General features: G+C 41.4%; 2 protein-coding genes across 8 annotated transcripts; both read left to right on the top strand.

Annotated features, from left to right (window-relative positions):
* Nucleotides 1-569: 569 nt before the first annotated feature.
* Nucleotides 570-17,098, top strand: znf652 (zinc finger protein 652). 2 transcript variants are annotated; one of them, XM_026325124.1, is made up of 6 exons: nt 570-798; nt 5,073-6,633; nt 8,275-8,422; nt 8,589-8,704; nt 11,136-11,280; nt 13,423-17,098. In XM_026325124.1, exons 2-6 carry the CDS (start codon nt 5,581-5,583, stop codon nt 14,043-14,045), a joined length of 2,085 nt encoding a protein of 694 aa, XP_026180909.1. In that variant the 5' UTR covers nt 570-798; nt 5,073-5,580; the 3' UTR covers nt 14,046-17,098. The 2 variants fall into 2 exon arrangements, with proteins under 2 accessions (XP_026180909.1, XP_026180910.1); XM_026325125.1 differs by lacking the exon at nt 570-798 and adding an exon at nt 2,498-2,620.
* A 1,503-nt stretch (nt 17,099-18,601) lies between these two features.
* On the top strand, nt 18,602-21,315 carry phospho1 (phosphoethanolamine/phosphocholine phosphatase 1). Of its 6 annotated transcripts, none has more exons than XM_026326273.2 (4): nt 18,602-18,740; nt 19,197-19,288; nt 19,491-19,598; nt 19,706-21,315. In XM_026326273.2, the coding sequence occupies exon 4, from the start codon at nt 19,803-19,805 to the stop codon at nt 20,655-20,657; it is 855 nt and encodes a 284-aa protein (XP_026182058.1). In that variant the 5' UTR covers nt 18,602-18,740; nt 19,197-19,288; nt 19,491-19,598; nt 19,706-19,802; the 3' UTR covers nt 20,658-21,315. The 6 variants fall into 6 exon arrangements, with proteins under 6 accessions (XP_026182058.1, XP_026182061.1, XP_026182056.1 ...); XM_026326274.2 differs by lacking the exon at nt 18,602-18,740 and adding an exon at nt 18,769-19,097; XM_026326276.2 differs by lacking the exon at nt 19,491-19,598 and having other exon boundaries at nt 19,852-21,315.
* Nucleotides 21,316-21,895: the final 580 nt, after the last annotated feature.

The raw sequence follows: 21,895 nt of genomic DNA, 5'->3' as shown, positions 1-21,895 counted from the left end.
ATGTTCTAATGTGTTGACACAAAACATGTAAGAGATTTGATATAACAAATTTATTTAAAAACATATATCAAGCTGTAGCTCTACCTTAATTAAATTAGTTGGACCCAAACAATATGCAAATAACATGGGTGATTTTGAGGCCGTTTTGCACTTTGCCCTGTCTGCCATTCAGCTTTGGATGACAGTCTGATTGCAAATGATTGGACATGGATGGGGGTTTATATTGTTCGTAAATACCTGTCAGCCCTGTCAAGAATCGTTTAAAACAGGTTGGAAACGTGTAAAAGCTCCATACAAACAACGTCAAGCCCATAAAAGTGAGACCTGTTGGTAAAAATAGAATAAATGAATTAGGGTTGTAGGCTGTTCCTTTGAGAGGATAATCGGTCCTCAGAGTCTATTCATGATTATTTCATCAATCAAGGACTGCAGCTCGGCGTGTGCGCGCGCCGTGCCCTGTCTGGGTTGGAGCAGAGACCCAGACACGCTGTCGCGCGCCTGCCCAGACAGCGGCCTGAATGCCTGAGATGAGCGCGGGACGACGGTGGTACGCGCGAGAGCTTGGCAGGGCCACGTAGCGGGGCTGAGGACGCCGGTGCGCAGGTAGCTCCGCAGCCCGCAAAAAGCACAGCAGTAAACCATCCCTCGCGTTTTGCACAAGTACAGCAAAGGCTTTGCTCTTCCTAAATGCAAATCCGCGAAAGTAGAGGGAGGGCGAGCGATAGAAGTGCGCGTGCAACCCTGAATCTGTGCAACTCTGATTGCACGAGCGCAAGAAGGAGGTCGCTCTCGACGAAGGTAAGCCAGCAAACCGACAACCAAATATTGCTCTATAACTCAATTGTTTGCACATACGCGTATGACAGGCATGGCAGCTGCCGGGAAAAGCACACACAGGTCACCGGGAGCCGGTGGCCGAAGGTACGGAGGGAAGTGTCCGTGAGCGGGGCTAGCAGTGACTTTGTGACAGTGTCGAGTTGAGAGTGGGTTTGTCAGTACAACAGTCTGGGTTTTGTTAGGAAAGCGGTGCTTTTCGTCTTGCACCACAAGAAAGATACGCCGAAAATAACGCATGCCATCGGCTTTTTGTTTTGCTCTTCATTTCGCATCGACAGCTGTCAAGAGTTTCCCCTTACAGAGCAGCATCGAAATGAAGTGTAATGTTGATGCTAAATATCTGACGTTAATGCTAGCTCGAAGCTAACTAGCCCCAGTCTGGGCCGTTTGGGGTTAAAAAAGTGAAAGTCCTCTCTCTGTTAGCACATGCATGACAGCCTGTACCTTCACATGGTGTGTCTTCCGCAAGGTAGTATGATTGTTCTCCGGGTCGAGTAAACTTAAGTGCACTAAAATATCCAGTGGCTGCACCTTGAGCTAATGTAGCCAAGTTAGCTTGTCATGTGTATGCAGGTTAGTACCTATGGAGGATTGCTAGCTAGCTAAGTAGCCTAAGTTGGGCAGGCCTGCAGAGTGCTACTGCTTTTATGTTTTAAACGCGTCTTGTCTTCACACACAATCCAGCGTCAGCTCTAAGTCTTGTAGATGAAGATATAGCTTTCTGAAAAATGCAGCGCACTAAAAGCAGAAAGTAGCTGCTGGGCCGTTTTTTTTTTTAGTCAGACTTCTCAAATCTATGACTGGTGTTGTCTTCGCACTTTGTAACATCGTTTGCAAGAATTAGTAGACATGTTGGTGCCGATCCTCCCCTTTGCATTTCACTGCTGTTTCACTGTTTCTCCGTGATCTGAATCAGGTATTATAAGATATTTTGAATGTTCCCATGTTTTCTTTCCATGATTAGAATAGAAATATCCCACTAATACACGTCAATAGACTCCTGTCAGGCTTGATGGTGTGTTTCTGATGATAATACAGAAACTTACTGAAACAGGGTGGTTGGGGCTGGGATATTACTCCCCCACTTGATGTTACCTCAGGTGAATTATACAGACTAGGTATTGCTTTATGACCTGATTATGGACATCAGGGCCAAATACCTATAGAAACATGAAGCACCCCTGCAGTGCACCACACAGTGAGCTGGTGAAGGTCTTATGAGTTTGGACAGAGTGAGGAATGTGAACCCTCACTCTGCTACAAGCTGCAAAAGGGAAAGCTCATTAAAGTCTAGACTAGAGAGGGGAGCATGGATTTGAGGAGCACTGCTGCATAATAAGATGTAAACGTGACATATTTTGACTGCTTTACTGTCACAGTTCAGTGAAGCACTTGCAAACACTTGCACCGTTTAGTGCTTTTCAGTTTTAAAATGTTTATGGTGCCTTTGCAGTAACACTCCCATCCTGTGTCATTCAAATCTTAAGCCACAGTAGCATCTATCCGGTTTATGACTGGCTTTGTGGCTTACCCTATATGAAATGAGTTTTGGTTTCTCATGTCTGTGAAGCATGATTGAGAAGGCTGTAAATTTGTAATTGTTAAACTTTGATTTCCAGGCGGCTTTTGCTGAGCTGAAGATTAGCTGGGGCTGTCATAGGGACATTCATTGGTGCACTTTTTTCTTTTTTGCATCAAAGTCCATCTTTGAAATATGTCCAAACCAAAAAGGGAGTCACAACTGGCTGTTGTTGCAGTGGGTTTGATCTACCAGTCTGACAAGGTGATTATATTGACTAATTACCAGTGATATTGAGAATCTGCACTCTACTTGATTCCCACATCAAAGGGTTGAATTATTTCGCTGCGAGTGAAACTCTGAAATGACTCATCAATGATGATGATAACCAAGTAGAAGAATTTCGCTCAACTACATACCCTCACTGTGTTTATTTGCATATATGTGTTTTTGACACTTTTCTGCAGCAATTTAGCACTTTGAATTAGTTTTATATTATGAGTGGAAAAGTAAGTTAGCTATTTGTATATTCTTTCAAGCCTGTAAACATTTATTTTAAACATATACATGTTTTTTAAAAAAAACAAACTTGGAATCACCTTTTTGCATGTTTTGTCAGGTTCTGGCTGGCTTCTCATGCAATTTATATTCCTCTGTCATCCAGACGATAATCTATGAGGCTTTGTGTCTAAGACAGCCATGTGAGTTGGTCTGTCAGTGCAGAGCTTGCCCTCCCCTTGTGGTCTTAATGCTCTCAGAGCTCCTTTCCAATTCTCAGAAAGGATCTGATTGAGCATGTACGGGAAGAAAGGTGTGTCTTGTATGTGTCAAAATTTATATATCATTTTGTGTTTGTGAAATAGATAGATCAGATGTATAGATACATGTTTAGCTTTAATGGAAATCTAGCAGACCTGCCTGCTTTTCATAAGTCTACTGAGATGAAGTGACAGGAGGAAAAGAAAAGTAGATTTACCAAGCCAGTGAAATGACATTTAGTTTAATCAGCACTTTAGAGTAAAACTGAGTATTGAGTTGCACAGAGCATCTTTAAAAGTCTTCAAAGAGCAAAGTTGAAAACTAGTAAATACTGTTACTAGTCTATTTTTAGGTTCAAAAATTAGACGTCATTTGAAATTATTTTGCTTTTATTGCACATTATTTCAAGCAGGTACGGGTTCTGTTCACTTTGGAAGTAGAGTTAAAATTGAACTCGCAATAATAAAGTAGCAGTAAGGACTAAAACACCCCACACTGAAAACAATATTTTTTTGGCAAACACTGCTGACATTAAACAAATTACAATGCTTTTTTTTTGTGGCAGAATGAAAAACTACTAATTGTGATAATTATTGTGATCGTTGTCAAAATAATTAGTTTTCATGTTTGCACAGCTCTGTGCTCATCTTTATCCTTTATCTGACCCTCTCACATACGCTTCATGTTAAGCATGAATGTAAATTGAAGATTAGATCAATGTAGCTTTCATAGGTCAGGTGACGGGTGTTTGTGAAAGTCTCTCTATGCCTTTGTGTTATTTATTTATTTATTTATTTGTTTGTTTGTTTTGTAGACAGTGCCGCCTCAACTGTTAAAAGAAATAAAGCGTAAGATGTTTGTGAAGACACAGAAGAGAGGATGTTTGCCGTCTCCAAGAAAGGAAACGTTAGTTGCTCAGGGAGGTTTTCTAGTGAACAAACCACCCTAGTGCATACTCATTATGGCAAGTAGTATGCAAGGTTTTTCGAGGTCAGCCAACTGTCAGCCAGAGACACCCCCGGCACAGAAGTACCCAAAGGTCAGGAACAAGAGTGACAGACAGACAGACATTACAAGCGAAAAAAATTTTAGCACCAATAGTAAGAAAAATTGTTTTATTTCCTTTAATTTAGTCTCTTTCGTGGGTAGGCTGTATAAACACCATTTTACAGTTACTGGGGGTTCCAAATGGTGCAGGGCTTAGGCTTCAATGAAAGGTTGAGATACAGTTTCCTGTGGTTGTATTTGCAGTACAATTTCTCTGAGCTGTGGTTACACTATGCTCTCCAACAGTCAATGGAAGGTGTGTGCATACTGATGTGTGATATTTAAAACTTGACTTTAAACTTTAAATCTTGTTTAATCTGTGTTTTAGTCAAGCTGTTGTGGGTTTGTTTAAGATCGTTTCCGTTTATTGTACAGACCTTACACTGAAAAGGTGTGACACACATCTATGGTCGAGTGAGCTTTTCACTTCCACATTTGTTTATTTATTGTTGAGGATTCAGATGGTGTACTGTGATCATATGCCTGATTACATATAGTCCATTCCAACTGATACTGAGCTATCAAACAAGCTTTTAAAGCATTACCTGCTAAGGCTTATGTTTTAAAAAAAAAAAAAAAAAATCTGTTGTTTATATAATAGCGTGCCACCCCAGACAGAAAATCTTCTGTGTTGTATTTCATAGTGTGGTGTTTCAGTTGTGGTCTTGAAATATTTAGACTGCTCAGTTTTTGAAATTGAATCTACTCACATTCATTTGTGATGGCTGTGGTTTCATCTCCTGCACACAACACTGAAACATTTGTGGGCTAGTGTGGCGCTCACTGTTAACAAGCTGACAATATGGCTGTAGTTTCAGTTCACAGCCACTCTAGTGACACGAGATAGCGGAAGATAAGCTATTTTTTAATCTCACTCTGGTTCTCTCCGTTTCTTCTTTGTTTTTCATAGGTAATGCACTGTAAAAGACTCTTAAAGAAAAACACAGAAGTCCTCACAGCAGTCCCCTGTCTGGCACTCAGCTCTTCTTTACCTGATCTGCAGTTTGAAGACACTGGCACCCTGCAGGGCTTTCAGAGAAATTGAAACTGGAACCTACATCTCACATAATAACTTCAGACGACTTTATCCTCAAATGTTCGCCATCAAAGACACTGAGCCATTTAATTTTTTGGTCTGATTTTTAATCATATGAAACAAAAGCTGAAGATTGTATGTCTTTCCAATTGCATTTCCTAACTTGGACAGCATGGATGCTCTCTTTGAATCAGGTTGACTGTTTTTCACCTCATCCCCTCCTTCCTGTCTCCTCAGTAGAAGGAGGGTGGGGGGTTGGTGTGGTGTCCCCTGCCACTCCTTGTAGAGTAGGCTAGTCAGGGCACAAAGCACCATAGCAGTAACTTTTTTCAATTTTGTTGTTCTCCCACCAACTCCATCCCCCCATTCCCTCACCCTCTTCATGAAATCCTGCCAGAGCCTCAAGGACGAGGTTTCAGTCCCTAGCCTCGGCGGGATGTCACAGGAGGAAGGACGCAGGGCTCCAGTGTCCCAATCCTATTTTCACTCCCCTAACCCAGATCTGGACCTAACAGGCAAGCTTTATAAGAGGGAGGTTGGTGGTAAGCCTTATTCTGTGCTAGTGGACAATAAAATGGCAGCCAAGACATCCATGAGTGATCAGAACATTGGTCCGTTGCCCACCCAACATGTGGCGCCACAACAGCATCAGCAGTATTTCAGAGAGGGAGGATCGGGGCAGGAGGTGGGAACGCAGGGGTCCCAGGCTGGCAATGATGGCACCTCTGATGAAACTGAAGATGACGACGAAGATGAGGAAGACGATGGTGAGGATGAGGATGGTGAGCAGGAGGGATTCAAGCGTGAGCAGATCATTGTTGAGGTTAATCTGAACAACCAGACGCTTCATGTATCAAAGGGTGACAACAAAACTGGAATCTCAGCCGATGACTCGGAGAGAGCTGGCAGCGATGAAGATGAGGAGGAGGAAGAGGATGAGGAAGAGGAGGAGGAAGACAGCCCAGATGAAGAAGAAGAAGAAGAAGAGGAGGAGGAGGATGATGATGAAGATGAGCTCGAAAGTCGAAGAACAAGGTCAAAGAGGGCCCGTCGGGGTGCTAGTAGCATGGCAGCTTCCAACCAGCCGCGGAGGAAAAGCCTCAGAACAGCTCTGAGCGCTGCCACTGCTGGAATGACCACCAGGGGGCGACGGAAGCGCATGGAGCCAACAATAAGCAAGCGCAGATCTGCTAGGTCTGCCCCATCGTCTGCCAGTTCCACCACCACGATGACTGGAGGAAAGGTAGAGATGGAAGAGAAGGAGATGCTTGCGTGTGAAAAGTGCCCTCGGGTGTTCAACACACGCTGGTACCTGGAGAAGCACATGAATGTCACACACAGGCGAATGCAGATTTGTGACAAGTGTGGCAAAAAGTTTGTCCTGGAGAGTGAGCTGGCCTTACACCAGCAGACTGACTGTGAGAAGAACATCCAGGTAAAGCAAAACTCTCCATACCCTATCTCTGTATTTACTCTTGCAAATGACTGACTGGTGGAGGGTTTTATTTGCAAAGTGCTACACTAAGATGTTTTCATAAATTTAGCACCTGCCATGGCACAAATGTATTTTTAGCTTCACTGGGTGCTTTCATGCATTAACCTGATGCTCAAGTGGATTATTTATTTATTTGTTTGTTTGTTTATTGCCCACACAGATTTGAAACATACCCGTTGTAATTTCTGCTATAGTTGGTTCATAAACTGTACGTATCATATGTTTTGGGTAGTTTAATTTGGCTCCTCTTTATTTAGCGTGTACAGGAAATTATGAACTTGTCCCATCTTTCAAACCTGTTAAAATGAGGTTACAAGTGAGAATGTGAGGGCACACATTTTCAAATAATTAAGGTGAAAATAACATTCATTGATGAATACACTTCCTGCCCAGGAGCCAATACTCTGTGCTTTCTATTTAGGTGTAACTTCAGTAGTGTGTCAGTGTCATTAATGTGCAGTTCCAACATAGACACTGTTACCAATTTGTGGTTATATGATGAAAACAAAGAATCATAGTAAAACAAATCAGAAAAGAGCCAATCCAGGATATAAAAAAGGATGTTCCTCTCAGAGAACAGCCAGGGTATTTTTAAAATTGGGTACGAATAAATGTTAAATTATATCATGGGCAAATGTGTAAATCTGCCCTGTATAGGCAGATTCATAAGCTGAATGTCTGTGTGGAAAAAGTTCTAGTGAAACTGACAGGATCTATCGCAGCTTTCGTGACTAAGATTTTAGATGATGTGCAGACGACTGTTTCCTTTCAGCAGTTTTATGAAAGTGTAAAAGAGAGTGAGTGTTTGAGGGGGGTCACATGATATCTTGGCCATTATTTGCTAGGAGGCATGTGGGACATTCAAAAATAAATTCGAAGATATCGCTTTGATCTTGACCACAGCTGAACTTTTTTCAATCGTATTAACCGCTGTGCTGTTGTCTTGCATATTGGTGGTGGTGAGTATAGGGTGCTATGTGCAAGGCCTTAATTCCTAACAAGACAACAACCCTAAAGCTAAACCCAAAAGGATATGGGAATGGCTTCAAAACAAAAACAGTGTTAATGTTGTGTAGTAGCCCAGACTGAGTCACAAATGGAATTTGAACAAGAAGTTAAACACTAAGTTTCCAGATACACATGAATCTAAATCGATTTTGTTGTTTTTTTTAATACAGTTCACATTGAAATTGAAGTTTGAAATTTCTGTGGGTTAGTGTTAAAAATTAAATCCACTGTTCAGTCTCATATAAATAATGTAAAGGTCCAATCAGTTTAAATACCTCACATTAATATTGCAGTTCATATAATATAATCAAGCATCAAACGGAAAGCCATATTAACTCTGAAGTCCACATATTTTGCTTCATTTCTTTCCCAACGAGAATCTGTGTTTTTTCCGTTGACTGGCATCACAGGTTTTCCAATGAGGTTTTAACAGGTTAAATCATTGCTGATTTTATCCCAGCAGAGGGAGCTGGAGCATAATGAAACAAGTTTAGCAAATTGAAACCACCTAATGAACTTCAGGTTTTTGCTGGCCATGATATCTGAAAGTTGTTTGTTTGATATGTTTTTCAGTGTGTCTCCTGTAATAAGTCTTTTAAGAAGCTTTGGTCACTGCATGAGCACATTAAGATTGTGCACGGCTATGCAGAAAAGAAGTTCTCATGTGAAATCTGTGAGAAGAAGTTCTACACTATGGCTCATGTCCGTAAACATATGGTTGGTAAGTTGGGGCCTTTTTTCCACACTTGTACTTCTTTATATCTGATATTAGATATTTCTATGGTGTTTTTGTGACTGAAAACTAGATATGACCAGATCAAGTATACACAGTTATCTTAGAACTGTTCTCCTTCCTCTCTTCCATCCAACCTTTCCCCGACACCCAGCTCACACTAAGGACATGCCATTCACCTGTGAGACATGTGGGAAGTCATTTAAACGCAGCATGTCTTTAAAAGTTCACTCACTTCAGCATTCAGGAGAGAAACCCTTCCGATGTGAGGTAAGGTGCACACACTGTTGTCCTATCTAGACACGATGATACTAATCTAATGAGATCGAGATCTAATGCGGTTCCAAATGGGCATCAAAATGTAACACAAGTGCATCCAGAATGACATGTTAAGGTTGAAGAGTATTACAGTTGCCCTATAGGAAATGTTTTAGAGCTGAATGTCCTTTGTGCTTCTCCTTTATAGTGTGTTTATTCTTGAGCTTAGTGCTTAAATAGCAATTGGTTGTCTTGAGTGTCTTAATGAATTTCCCCTTGTATTCCTCAAAAGGAGCCTTAAGGTAGTTTTCAGCCATTAGTTTGAGCAGAGACACACACATCTGTGCCATGTGGTTTTTGCCCAACCCCAAACAGTTGGTTACATTTGGTTGATGTATTTCAGAGGGGGGAACCATCCTCCAGTGTTTTAAACATTCATTGCACTGTTATGTCATGTGGATTATACAGTGCTAAAGCTAAAATCGTACCATGTCAAATATTAGCACACCATGCATACACAGTGTTCACCATTTAGCTGGAATATAATTTAAATGCAGAAGAACTGTTCAGTGTTTGGAGCTTTTACCCCACCGCTCTCATGGATGCTTTTTTTTTTTTTTTTTTACATTATGCATTAAGATTTCCAAAATAAATTTTGCTCAACAGAGTTATTAACTGTTGATAATTTTATCCATTTCCTGACTCATTAATTTTAGAGGAAGTTAACAGATGGGGTGCTTTATTCACACCCGAGGCCTTTTAATGTTCAACCACTTCAATGGGCTTACCACAGGAAGCGTGTGTGTACCATGTGTGTATGTGAGAAGCACATCTAATTATGTTTGATGTCACCTACACTGTAATATGTGATTACAATCTCATTAACAGTGTATATTATGCATAGGTCATTCTCTCCAGAGGTCTTACTCTGTAGTGCCATATGGACTCTGCTGGATATTTTGTTCACAAATATTTTTCAGGTGGTACCATTGACATTATAAATACCTTGCTTCAGGAAAAGACCTGACCAAGAACACCTCATAAAAACATAAGTTTGGTCACATGCACCCAAATAACCTGCTGTTGTTGGCCTGGTGCAGGACCCTAATTTCTTAAACATTATGCAAATATAGATGAATAAGAAAATAAATGGCTCCTTTTCACCATGTATATAATTATTTTGGCCTGGACTCCCTCATCTGCAAAATGGTAAAATCCACTAGTTAATGCCTGCGAAAATGAAATCATGTCATTGAAGTGTTTTCTATGACACTACATTTTCAAACCTAGCCTGGTTTGTTCTGTGTATGTAGAGTTGTCTATGTACCTTGGTTACCTGCCAGTATACACCAATCAGCCATAATATTGTGGTCACCTAATTATTAGACATGTTAAGTTGTGTTGTGCAGTTTTGCATTATGATGTAGCACCATAATCCTGGAGGAACATTCTCTCATTCTGAATGCACTTTATTAACCATTCATAGTTGACAATTAAAAGCTATTTACCTAATAATGTGTACAGAGGAGTCAGTGCAGCAGTTGGTTGGCACTTGTGTCACTGTTCATCTTCTGTGGCTCTTGCTTGCTTCCATAGTTATGCAGTCAGGAAGAGCACGAATGTGTCTGCCAGGAAAAGGAGTGGAAAACCGTGGTCATGACGATGAGTTAGAAATATTTTTTTAGACAAATTCGGCAGCCTCCTTACTCCAGTTGTGATTTCGCCACTGTAGCTGCTGAATGTTTCTCTTCATAGAGAGCAATGTACAGTATTTTAGATTCAAAGTTGAATCTTTTAAAGGATGAATGAAGTTTAAAACTTTAATCTACAGAAGGTCAACCCTGTCATCAGTGAGCCTCGGGCGTCAATGACACTGTTGCCGGTTAAATGTTTGTCTTTCCTTAGACAACTTTTGGTTGGTACTAACCACTGCAGACCAGGAACACCCTACAGTTTGGGAGATGCTCTCACTGTCACAATTTGATCCTTGTCAAAGTCACTCAGATTCTCACGCTTACCCGTTTTTTTTTTTTTTGTGCTTCAAACACATCAACTTAGAAGACTTGATGTTCATTTGCTGCTGAATATACCCCACACAGACAGGTGCCACTGTAATGAGACAATCAATGTTATTCACTGTACCTGTCACTGGTCATAATGTTATAGCTGATCACTGTATATACAACTGTAAACAAGAACACGTAACTTGTAATTAAGTTTTTGAATGCTCAAGTTAAACAGGGCCCTATTGTCTTCCATGCTTTAATAATTCTGACTTTTTATAACCATTTTCATCAAGTCAGCAAGTACCAAACAAGAAAAGAATATATGGATTTTAAATTTAGTCTGTTTTTTTTTTTTTAGTTTTTTTTTTTTTATACTTGCCTGCATGTTGACCTAGTGTGTCAATGTTATTTGAATGAATCTGTTCTCTCTGATGCAGAACTGTGACGAGCGATTCCAGTACAAGTACCAGTTGCGCTCCCACATGAGCATTCACATTGGACACAAGCAGTTCATGTGCCAGTGGTGTGGCAAAGACTTCAACATGAAACAGTATTTTGATGAGCACATGAAAACACACACAGGTGAGAAAATAGAAATTCAGTTGTCAAGTCATCTTGTACAATTATATAGACCAATTGTAACATTTCTTTGGCTTTTATTGCTATTTTTGATCATGTATTTGCTTCTTTTAAAGCCATTTTGACTGCAGAAGCTTTTTTGTGAACCTGGAAGTCTTTACAGAAGCTTCACCAATGAAGCTACAGAAAGAAACAAGGGCTAAATTTAGTTCCTGCCAAAAGCAGTTCAGTATGAGAGACTGTAGTTTATGGGTATAAGTGATATAGCTTCTATGTAGGATTAAATCAGACTTTAACAAACTACTGGTCACTAGTTTAAATTTAAATATTTGTACTTGGGAATAGAAGTTCTAGTACTGTTGTTTAATTTTTTTTTTTTTTTTTTTTTTTTTTTTTTTTTTTTTTTTTAATGAGGTCCACTTTCTAACCAACCTAAAAAGGAGTGGGATTAATTAGTGGCATTAAAGAAATTGCAGTAATTTGTGTTTTTAATGTGATTTTATATTAGCTAAAATTAGAAATTTTGGAAAGAGCCTGTCCATTACATGAAAAAGATATATAGAGCTTTTTGTAACAAATTTTTCTTTTGTAATTGTTTGTATTTTATTTTATTCTGCAATTCAAAAATGTTAAGAGACGAGAACGTTACCAAATAGCTGTGTTCTTGGGTAAGGTCTGCCTGCCAGCTTCCATGCACTGCCTAAAAAAAGGACAGACATGGGATATCGCCAAGATGAACATTATAGTGGTAAGAGCAAGGAGACTTCGCCCAGTTGTTGTAATGAGAGGGGTGTTTTACTTCAAAGAAGAACCTTGCATATATTGTGGCTTATAATGACTACCCAGACACATGTTTTATTACATCCCTTGGATTTTCTCTCCCAGCGACGTTGCTATTCCAAAGACCAAATTGAGCAGTGAAGCCTGTACATCTTGTTTTTCTCCACCCATGCTTGTCGTGGGTGGACACCCGGCTCTTCGTTGGCCCCCACGGTTCTATTTGTGACGTGTAATTACACTACATTACAATCACACTAGTCTCCTGCAGGAGGAGACACACCCAGTCATGCCCTGTAATAGTCAGCACGCACGTTAAAAAAGCAAGTTTGGTTTGCTGTACAGAGATTTTTCAGGATTTCTTCCATGGCAGTGTAATGTTACACAAGACTAGCACATTAGCAATCTTCTTTTGCTTTTCAGTTAGTTTGGGGGAGCTTTGCACATAACATGCCAGAATAAGGTATTTAGAGAGCCCTTCAGCAGCCTGTTAATAGATGACTGTGTGGGTGTTTGCAGGCACATTCAGTTGCTCCGTGGAGGGAGGTTAAGAGAGCGGCATTACAACTGAGCTGCTGCTGTTCGCTTTCACATTTCGCCTCAGAGTGTGAATGGTAATGGCTTCCTGTAGAGTGGGTGGGTTGACAGTAAAGACCCTCAATTCAAGATGGCAACCTATTAGCATTTTTAACTGCTAATCTCTGAGGAGACAAATGATTGAAGAAAAAATGGAGAGAATTTAACTGTCATTTGGAGAGATTTAATTTAATTATTTAAAATCTTGAGGCTATCATATTTCACAGCAAAAGACTTGACTCTGATGCAACATTTTCTCTGTAAGCCATTTTTGACAGAATTAAATTGGTGTTAAACTGGCCCTTCTCCATGGGGGGTTTACCTGTTTACACTGAACTATAAAAAATGCCAGGATAATGCTGCCCCTGTCTTCTTTTTACACAGATACTGGCATCACAGTATTAGAGGCATGACTTAACACTTAACATGACCTCCAGCGTGACATATACCGCAAGGTAGAAATACAAAGCATACTGGACACTTTGTTGCTTTCAAAGCTGCAATGGTGGATGAACAGAAAAGGGATGAGCTCCTGCAGTTAGGACATGACATTAATGATTATGGTCTGAGATTCTGTTTATTGTGGCGTCACAGAAATCACATCCCTACACCCCTAATTAACTTCCTCTTCCCAGTTGGGCCAGTTTTCTACCTCTTATGGTGGAATAGAAGAGGATCAACACTGACCCACATGCCAGCTTGGTGCCTTTTATGCGAAATGGTGGAAGTTTTTGTTAACTGTTACCAGAGTCTGTCTCACACATTTGTCCCATACTTTCTGAATCTGTACAGGAGAGAAGCCTTTCATTTGTGAGATCTGTGGGAAGAGCTTCACCAGCCGGCCTAATATGAAACGCCACCGCCGCACCCACACGGGAGAGAAACCCTATCCCTGTGAGGTCTGTGGCCAGCGCTTCCGCTTCTCCAACATGCTCAAAGCACACAAAGAGAAATGTTTCCGGGTCACCAGCCCTGTGGTTCTGCAGACCAGCGGCCCACCTGTGCCTGTCCGCATCTTTGCCAACACCTTTTCCTCCTCTTCCTCCACCCCAGGCCCTGGCTCCTCAGCTGCCAACCCGGCCACCACCTCAGCTTCCCTGGGCCTTAGCCCAACAGGAGGGCCAATGCCTCCACGAGGCCCTGTGGGACACACATTCTCCCATGTACAGCTCCACTCAACCTCCTCTCACCATCATTCCCACCCCCCAACAACCCAGCAACACCTCTCAAACACACCCCAACATGCTCCCTCTCACCCCCCCCACCACCTGGCTGTCCCCCCTGTCTCCCACCTGCCCCCCCCTCCCGCCCTTTTCAAGAGTGAGCCCCTAAACCACTGTGGGCATGAAGACAGCAGCTACCTGCATCACATGCCCAACCCCGACAAGGGTCCGGGAGCTCCACAGCACCACTGAACTGAGTTCAGCTCCATAGGCCCACACCAAACCGCGCCTTGTTCCTCCTCTCTTTATATTCCTGCCTCAGTCTCCCCTATTTGCAGTGCCCCTAATAATAGGGTGATTCTCTCAAAGAGATTTAAAGAAGTCAAGTTAAACCTAGACACACATGTCTGTGTGAAAGATTCACTGATACACCCCTAGTGCACACATTATTTAAATAAGACCCCTACTTGAAAACCCTGGTCACCTGACAGATATTTTACAAGCTCCTAGAATTTTTTTTTTTTTTTTTTTTTTTCGAACAGGAAATATACAAAAAAATCAGTTCTGGGTAATCTGTATGTTACCGGGTGTACAGTGTCTCCTTTTCATCAAAAGCTGCTGATGGATATTGATGTATGTATTACCTGGGCTTCATGGATCATTACAGTATCTGAATCATTGGACTTTCCTCTTCATGTCAAGTGGACATATGGTTGCACATTAGCCAGGACATTTGCTTTCTGTGCAGGTTTTTCCCATAGCAATACTGAAGCCTTCTTCAAATTGTTCTGCAGAGCCTTGGGCCCCACAAAAAATATTTCATGAATGTTGTACTTGGTTCTACCTGAACCTTTTTCTGTCCTACGGCTGAGGCTTTGTGTCAGGGGGCAGCAGCAGTGCCATAGGAGACAGTAAGAAGGGGAGCAGGAGTTTTTGTAAAGGACATTGGGAAAAGTTTTTGTAAATGGTTAGTTGAATCTAGACAAAGTCTGAGATTCATATCATTGTTAAATGGTGCTTTCCATTCCAGTACATAAAATATTTCTTAATTTTGCGTTTATTTGATTTTCAGAAGTGTAATATTACAAAGCAATGTATTGTGTCATACAAAACATGTCTTGCCAACCTGGCTTTTTTTTACAACAGATATGAGGCTTAACAAAATATTTTCTGAGCAAGAAACTTAAGTTATGCAGGATATGCCCTAGGCATGTGCACCCTCACACTTACTCAAGCACACACAAAACAAAGACCGTATGGTCACTGATTTACTGATTTTCAGTGCAACCTCAGCTTTCAGTACTGTTGGTCAACAGATGTTTTAGATAACAGATGACTGTCAAATACTGCCACTGTGAGGGGCCAGACACATTGCCCCATCAGGATTTACCCCACCTCCCTTCGCTGCTGTTGAAATGATACGGGTTACCATGTTAAAGCTCATTTAACACACATAGTATACACAACTGGGACCTTCTTCATCAGTTCTTAACAGAAAATTATGCATATTCCTCTCAGCCTGTATTCCACGGTTTGGTGTGGGGCATTCTTGTAAGAGTTTTTGACTTTGATCATACTGACATAATATGATCTACACAGGCAAACCTGTTGAATGTTGCCTACACAGAATGATGACTGACGAGTCATTCATTGGTTTTTTGTTTTTTTTTTTCTTTTAAATGTTCTCTGATAATTTGCTCAGTTTTAAGCTAAGAATGGTTCTGTAGTGTGTATATACTGTTGGCACAGGATAGGAAATGTCAGGAGGCAGTGGTCATACAATTTCTAATACTTGGAATTGTTGCGAACATAAGCATACATGTGATCAAGTCAGCGCAAGACATTACATTTATTAATGTCGTAGCCGTGTGAATATTTTTTTTTTTTTTTTTTTCTTTAAGAGGAGCAGAAGTGATTGGCATGAGATTGCGTTGCGTGATTACAGCTTCACCCAGTCTGACAGTGTGTTAAGGAGGAACTTTGAGCTTCGTGTGTGTGTGATCGAGTGTGTATGTGTGCATGAATTAGTCTCTACCAGTCTGTCATATTCATCCCCAGTGCTCTTGTACCAAAAGCTTCTTTTACATAGTGTGCCCCAATATATGCATATTTGGGGATACTTGAGATGGCAGTAAATTTCAAATGATCCTCTTTCAACCGCTAAAATGGTATTCACGCTGAAGTGGTTAAGCTCGGCAGTTTGGGACGTCCCTTTTTTGATGAGACCTGCAATTATCCTGCCATTTCTGTGGGTCTTAATACCGCTGCATTATTTACTTACCATTCTGTCCCCTCGGGTTCACTGCTGTGCTTCATTCATTTTGCAGTATGGATCATTGTCTTGTTTTATTTTTAAAGCCTTTTCATTTGTGTGTATTCTCTGCACTTTACTGCTGCGTGGGTGAGGCGCAGGGAGGGGAGGGACTGACAATGCATTGTGGAACAGAGTGCAGTTGTGGCTGCATGGGAAAGGCCGGAGGTGATTACTTTGAGTTGATGTTTTTAGGCAAGGAAAGGAGGAGAATCTCAGGTGGAGGCGGGTAGTGTGGAGGGTACCACAGCACACGAAGAACGTTTCTTTTGATATGCGCTTAAATTTAATTTTGGAGTACTAAAAGGAAATACCCATTCGCTCCAATGTAGACCTGCGCTCAAAGTTAAAATGATGTTCGTCCTGCGTTGGCGACTTTACACTAACCCCTCCAAGCTATGGCTGAAACACATTCTGTTATGTTTGTTCATGGAGTTTTTCTCCCTGACATGTCCCGGTTGAGCTTTCAGTTTGCCGAATGATTCTCCTCCTCCTTTCTTTGTTATATAGAATGCACTTTCTACTAAAATTCTTGGCTAGTTAAGAAAATAACATTGTATATTCTTTAAAGATGTTTTAAAAAAAATCAATATACTTTTCCCCTTTGTATTTTTAACCACTTAATGTAGCATTGTGTATTTTATTATTGTATCTGGTACAAAATGTGCAGCTTTATAATGTCCTGGTTTGTCTTTTTTTTTTTTTTTTTTTTTTTTTGTATGTTATCTTGAGATTAAGCAGAAGTGAAAAGGTTGGGCCTTTTTGATAATGTACATTTAACTGACTGCTAACTTTGAGAAGTAAAAACAAGTAGCCATGATTTTTGTGCACCTATACCTGTGTGCCTCTCTTTACCTTCAAACGCTGTTGGTTTACTGGAAACAGGAGCCGGGTATTGAAATGTTAAATTTAGCAAATAAGGATTGTGCAGCACATGTTCCTGCTGCTGGGTTAGTTTCAGGGAACTCTTGCAATAAGCTTTGATGGAAAGCTCAAAATCCAACCGACTGTTGCAACTTCATACCTAATTTGCTTGAGTGTAATTACTCTATCATAAGATCATTGGGTTCTTGGCATAACTCCTGTAACCAAACAATGTCTGCTGGCTACACATGACAGTACAGGTTTGGCAGCTTTTTTACACCATTAGATAAGCAAATGCATATGTAGGGAAGCATCACTAAGTTTATTTCAATTACATGTCAACCCAAGAGCGAAAACAGGATGTGCTGCAAATGTCTTTACAAATGACACATACGTCCTTTTCTGTTATAAGTTGTTCCAGCTCAACCAGTTTTATTAATCCATTAACAGAGTGTGTATCTTTTAAGAGCACATTAAGACATTTAGTGTCTCCCAAATACCTCCTAAAATGCCGTGTGCCCTATATCACCATAGGTGGTTTTAAGTGGCTCACGAATGAGTCACATTATCCTGTAAGGTAACAGAGAAAAGTGTGAGTGACTCACTGATGGTGAGTGGGTGGTCAGGTACTGAGGCTCACTTCACAAGCAGAGGAGATAATAACACACTGTCTGTACATCTCCATTCCCATTTGGGTTTGAAAATAGTCAGCCACCCCAGCTGTTAGTCATTACGCCTTGTGGTGTAGGGGGAGGGAAGACGCTGCGTCTGTCAGCGGGCAGATAAGGAGAGGAGGGTCTCACCCTGCGTTTTCCAACACGCTGTTCTGAAAGTTCCCGTGCGCTTCATTAATCACAGTGAATTTGCAGTGTTTTATCTAGACTGTCTTGTGGAGAAACAAGCAGTCAACATAAACTCTCTTGCTGCGATGCTAATGTTTCATTGCTGACGATAAATGGAAACATCAGTGTAGTGTAGCTGCACACCAGATGAAAGTTTGGATGCACTTTTTTTCTCATTTAAATCAATGGGAAAGAGTGTCCCAAAAAAAAAAAAATCCCTTGTAGACTGTTATTAATTTTATTCAAGTCACCCTCTCAAATGTGATAGTTCATCTCCAGGTTGCAATAGAGTTCAACAGTTTCACAGCAGAATGAATGTCTTTGTACTGTTCTTACTGTCACACTGACCTAAAGCCAGATCATCTTTCTTGAGCTCCACTTTCATTCACTTCACTTTTATTTGTTCCTGCAGGTAAATTTAATTTGCAGCAAGGTGGGCAGGCATTCACAAACATGACATTGACATGAGCTAAATGTTAAGAATCTGTTGAGATGTAATGGTAGCCCAAGACTCCAGTCATGGGACATAAAGAAAAAAGAGCAAAGAAAATGTGTGTTTGAAATGATTTGTACACTGATTGAAATCTCTTCAACGCATGCGCTTTGTTTTTCCCGAGACATCAGGGTCCAAACACCATCTAAAACACAAAAGTTTCAGATTTGACCTTGTCCTGTCTTTTTTTTCTTCTTCCTTCTCTTTCCGCCCACAATACTCCATCTCCACCTCTTCTCTTGAAAGTATCGTGAACGCGCTCAGTAGGCTGCTATTAAATGGGCGGACTTGTAGGCGCGGTCACGTCCACTCGGCTCCGGTGGATTTGACGTTCACATAAAAGTGCACTTCTCACCGGCCAACCGGCGGAGCTCTGTCTCTGCTCTTTGTGGGACCGGATCGGACCTGATCGACACCGGGGATCGAACACAGCACCGGTAACAGATTTAGGCTTTTTTAGCCAAACTCTACTTTCACTCTGCCTGTGTTGTTGATGCTGTTATGAGAGCAGGTTGATTTTGCAGCAGGTAGATAAGGCTTTCAGCTAAACCAAATATTTTCCCATAGACAATCTGTGATATTTATCTCTAAACTGTGCTCAGATCTGACAATAAGCCAAAGTGCAGTAGACAACCAACAGTTATATTACAGATAATATCAGTGTTTTCCTTTTTTTTTTTTTTTATTATCTCCAGTTGAATTCCTGAATAATCGTCAGACTTAGTGACCTACGTCGTGGTTACGATTAATCTAGTTATTATAAAGTTATTCTAAGGGCTCCCAAAGTGACCTTGGTATGTGGATTTCTAAAGTCACGTGATTTAAAAAGCACGATGCTGTCAATCAGTGCGTCCCCGTGCCAACCTGCATTCATCGTGTTTTACCCCACACAGGGAAAAGTACCTGTGCAGCTCCAGTGCGCCTGGTCGGATCAGGGAAACACATGACGCCATCGGACATCCACTGACATCAGCGACAATCAAGGGTATGCAGGCAGCAACACGCACGTTCTCGGGCACGGGGCTTCACGTGATGATTTGGTGAAATTATAACAGCTGATTCATGCCTTGTGTGCTTGCTTGCAGAGGCATGTAAGGATTAAGTTTGACCATTAATTCAGATCGTGATAATATAACATTTCACCCCTTCTCTCCTGCTGCCCTTCTTCTTCACACTTACCTTTATAGAAAGGCCTTCACTTTTCTTCAGGAAGCCATCAGCTGGAGGATGCTGCCTCCTCTGGGGTGAAAAGGCTGCTGGTTGGCTGCTCCGCTTATGTCTATCCTATATCATAGGTTTAGTTTGTTTCATTTCTCATATCTGCTTCTTATCTTCAACCTCTGTTTGGTTTTCTTTTCCATCCCACCCCGTCCTCATCTATTTATGACTTAATGTTTCCCAGAAAGCCTCAGCCTTACCGTGGCCTGCCTGGATGCTGGAGAGCAGGAGCTGAGATTTGATGCCCCTTGGCAACGATAAGAGGTGTGACATAGTCAATCATGGGGGATTCAATCTTCAATTGCTGTTATGTCCCACCTCATCCCCCAGGCGAGGAGGAACCGCACAGACCCCGGCGTTCGGAGAACATGGCATCCCATTCAGCTCACATCTCCTCTGACAAGCGCTTCCTCATCTTCTTTGACTTTGATGAGACCATTGTTGATGAAACAAGCGATGACATGGTGGTGCAGGCCGCCCCGGGTCAGTACCTTCCGGACTGGCTGAAGGACACCTACCAGTCCGGTCGCTACAACGAGTACATGCAGCGCGTCCTGGCCTACCTGGCGGAGCAGGGCGTCACCGAGAGCGATATACGAAGCATCATGGAGAAGTTACCGGCCACCCCCGGCATGCTCACCCTCTTCCAGTTCCTCCGCACACGGCCCCCGCAGGACTTTGAGGTGGTGCTGGTGTCCGACGCCAACACTTTCTTCATCGAGTCCTGGCTCCGGCGCACCGGGGCACGCCAGCTCTTCCACCGGATCTTCGCCAACCCGGCCACCTTCAACAAGGACGGGCGGCTGGTGTTGAGGCCTTTCCACTCGCACGACTGTCCGCGGTGCCCCAACAACATGTGCAAGCAAGTTATCGTCAGGGACTATGTGGCCCGCAGGACGCAAGAGCGGGGCCGCCCCTATCAGAGGGTCTTCTACGTGGGGGACGGGGCCAACGACTTCTGCCCGGCGCTCTCCCTCGGGCCCCGGGACGTGGCTTTTCCGCGGCGAGACTTCCCCATGCACCGTCTGATCACGGAGACCCATGAAGCCATGCCCGGCGAGTTCAAGGCGGTCACGGTGCCGTGGGTGAGCGGGGAGGATGTGGTGCAGCGGCTGAGGAAGCTGGTGGCAGAGTAAAGGGCCACACGCGGCCCTTTTTTAAATTAAGGGGCCAGTTAAAACTTCTAGTAATATTCTCAGGAAAAATAATCAATGAAATCAATGTTCAAGGCAATAAAAAGATTTGTCCAGTCTGTAAAAAAAAAAAAAAAAAAAAAAAAAAAAAACCAACTATAAATGTCTGTCGTTCAGCCTGCATGTGCCTCAGTCCAGCTTCTCTCGTTTTGATTGAACAAGAGAAGGACCTGTCAGTGTTAGAATGAAGAAATAAAGTTAATACATTGTTTGTCTTATTACAAAGTGACTTAGAAATAAAGACCATCACTTTAAAGATGGAGGAAATATGACAATAAATGTCCTTAAGTGTTAAAGTGGGTCAGGAGTGAAACAGGCCTTTATGTGAGCAATTAGCTACTTTAATAGCAATATTTACAAATGTCATCCAAGTTACTGTTTGCTCTGGAATAACAATTATACTAGTGTGAGTATGAAATGTTACATTATAGTCTGAGTAAACAAAATTAGAGTAATCTGTTATCAGCAGGTATTTCAACAGATGTACAAGAAATGCATCACTATATATTGAGAGTGTGTTTGTATGTGTTGATCTGCGCAGGCATCTGTGCCTATAAAGCTATTACCACCAGCAGGAATAAAGCCATCACCTGAAACCCTGCCTGTGTCTGTTTATAACAATTCCCTGATAACAAGGTGCACTTCTTATTTGAATCTCATTTTATTCAACCACAAGTAGATTTTTAAAGGCAAGTTTAGCTGATGGAACATACAGTGTACATGTCAAGAGTACTGAATTAGGCCCAATGTATGAGTTAATTATTGACCTGTTTTCAGGGCTGATTGTATATATGTTTATATAAATATATGTAGATATAATATAATAAATATATAAATATAAAAGTATTATATTTTATCAAAATCATATAGGCTATGTATATATTATATACATCTCTCTATAAATAAAAAGGTGGCGATAGTCTATCCATCTATCTATCAATCTATCTACATATATATATATATATATATATATATATCGCCCCTTTTGTGTACAGTTACCATGGATACAGATGTTGTGACAGTGTTACTGCCTAGCGACAGAACAACATCCCATGTAACTGTTTTAAACATTTAACACAATAACTCATATAGTCACACAGCTGATTGATAGATAAAAGTTACTGCATGTTACTGATTATATTTTAATTCACCTAATAGTTATAATAATAGTATGAACGGTG

Source organism: Mastacembelus armatus, chromosome 8 (assembly GCF_900324485.2).
Source record: "Mastacembelus armatus chromosome 8, fMasArm1.2, whole genome shotgun sequence".
Taxonomy (NCBI): Eukaryota; Metazoa; Chordata; class Actinopteri; order Synbranchiformes; family Mastacembelidae; genus Mastacembelus; species Mastacembelus armatus.
This window is presented reverse-complemented; position numbering and strand designations above follow the sequence as displayed.